The sequence below is a fragment of the Atta colombica genome, unplaced genomic scaffold (assembly GCF_001594045.1).
Source record: "Atta colombica isolate Treedump-2 unplaced genomic scaffold, Acol1.0 scaffold63, whole genome shotgun sequence".
NCBI lineage: Eukaryota > Metazoa > Arthropoda > Insecta > Hymenoptera > Formicidae > Atta > Atta colombica.
Window position 1 is genome coordinate 155,132 of NW_017259554.1, and position 2,346 is coordinate 157,477.

Genomic DNA, 2,346 nt, shown 5'->3' on the forward strand with positions numbered 1-2,346 from the left:
GCATATATTTTGCCAAATATAGATTGATTTGATCAAAAACACATGAATAAGGTGACTAAAAACGGCGATATTAAATATTTCTGAATGTTTTACAGCCGGCGCATGTGAAGGCTTGTTTCCTGGGCTCATCGTTGAGCATCCCAATCACCGACGGCAAGTTGGCACTGGGAACATGGCAGGGCATTTGGTTAGGTGAACATCGCGATCATGCTGGTAGTCGTAAGCTAGTAGTAACATTGACTGGTGTCCTGAGGGATTCGGCGCGCAGTCCCCTGAGCCCAGTTAGCCCTATCGCGTCTACCAGCAGCTAGGACCACTCGCACCCCCGAAGGCGTGGCAATCGTCAGCCGCGTGCGTCCACCTCAAGCGACTCGAGCTAGCAGCCGCTTTAAGTCCTAGTCAACTTCTAAGAGTACAATCTATTGAGGAGGAATGAGCCGGATACCTCGCGGACTTACCTTTCGCTCGGGGATAACCACCGTCAATAGCGATCAACCGTGTCCTCGATGTTTCGCGTCATTCATCGAGTGAACAGACCGGAGATCGTGCATCGTTCAAGACTTGTGTGCGCGCGTGTATGTGCTTTAGAATTTTATTTGTGTCTCCGATATTGTTTTGCATGAATATTCTTTTCCATTCATGTGATGATGAGCCATTGGGATTGTCTGTCGCTAAAAGTCGGCAAAAATTTCCTAGACAGAGGAACCCATGGGACCTAAGGTTTTCAACCTGGATGTTATCCTTACAACTCAGCAACTCACATTTTAAGGGAACTTTTCTTAAATAATTACATTAAGATATAAAAAAATTTACATTTGGCATTTGAAGATACAAAAGACTATCTTTTAAAGCTGTTTCTATATATTCCAAGATTTTGGAAGCTATAATTTTTGCAACAACTTGAAATACTTCCCTTGTTTTTCATTTCTGGCATTTTGTTTAGCTTGTATATTTGTCACGTTGGACATTCACAACATACAATAATAATAAGAGTAATAATAATAATAATAATAATAATAATAATAATAAAATAGATGGATATGAAGAGATGAGAGAACAGAGAGCTGAAGAAAAAACTGCCACGGCAGATGCGTGCATTGCACGTGTCTCATGTAAACAAAAACGAATTAAATGCTAATATCCAGCACTCTTCCGCTTCGTTCTTGAAGAGAGAAGAAAGTAAAAAGCGAGAGACACTCTAAGGAAAGCAATTTGAGAAAAAAGAGAAAGAGAAGGAAAAGAACACAAATTTATGCATTCCGGAAACGCGTCCAATACTCCGAATTTACATAGCTTTATTTAGGAAATCTTTTGTATAAACAGAGTTAACTAATATGAGCAGCCGTGCAAGGACTCATAGTATTCTTTTTTACGCTCTGCTATCTTTGAGCTGTTTGAAAATGAGAGAGAAAAGAGAGGGATTTAAAAAAAGCAAGATAAACAAGAGTGAGAGAGTGTAAAGTACGCATTGCGCACTTTCTAAACCGCTTTAAAAATAATTAGGAGCTCTAAACGAATTGCTCGTGAATACTGATGTTAACATTGTCGCATTGAGAGTGTGTATATGTATATAAGGGGAGAAGGAGTTATGATACTCTTACTGTGCGCGTTTCCGTTAAAGTTATAGGGTATGTTATATTTCATGGGCACACATAGCGCGATTATACAGTTTTATGTGAATTATAGCGCATATGCAGAGTGCGCAAAAAATTTAAGTATATAAATATTACAAGAGAAAAATTGGCAAAAAACTAAGTAATAACAAGTTATAACAAGTGATACTTTTTTTGAGTAACAATTTTTTTAATATAATAATTTAGAGATTTTTATCAATCGTGAACTGCAATAAGAGTCATCTCTATGAATCATGCATAGTATTAATGATTGCTAAAAATTATATATTGATATCTCATTCGATTCTTTAGCAACTTATGATTTGATCAAATTATATTTAATTATATTTAAAATATAATTTTATATTTAAAAATTATTACTTAATATTGCATGTACTTCTTGTTACTTAATTCCTTGCAAATTTTTTTGCTAAAGATAAATTCGAATGATTTTTTATACCATTCTGTATAATATTTCAATTAAAGCAACATTGCTATGTTGCTCGAAAAATCGATTGCCTCAACATTGATCATATTTTTTTTGTTATATTACAGTTACTATAACATACTGCCCCATTGAGTTACGACAAACTCAATCGTTTTATTATTTTCAGACATTAAATTTTCCGACATTTGCAAATTGCGAAATTGTTTTGCGTTACGAGATACAATTTATTAAAGTATTAAAGACTTTTTTTAAAACTCCTAAGTATTCATTCCAGGCATATTGAAT

General features: G+C 35.3%; 1 protein-coding gene across 1 annotated transcript in view; it reads left to right on the forward strand.

Moving 5' to 3' along the window:
* Window positions 1–748, forward strand: part of LOC108692171 (UPF0047 protein YjbQ) — a 1,621-nt gene extending 873 nt beyond the window's left edge. The window contains exon 3 of the mRNA XM_018200328.1: window positions 96–748. Coding sequence (XP_018055817.1) covers window positions 96–311 — 216 coding nt within the window. The 3' untranslated portion in view covers window positions 312–748. The remainder of the gene's footprint in view (window positions 1–95) is intronic.
* Window positions 749–2,346: the final 1,598 nt, after the last annotated feature.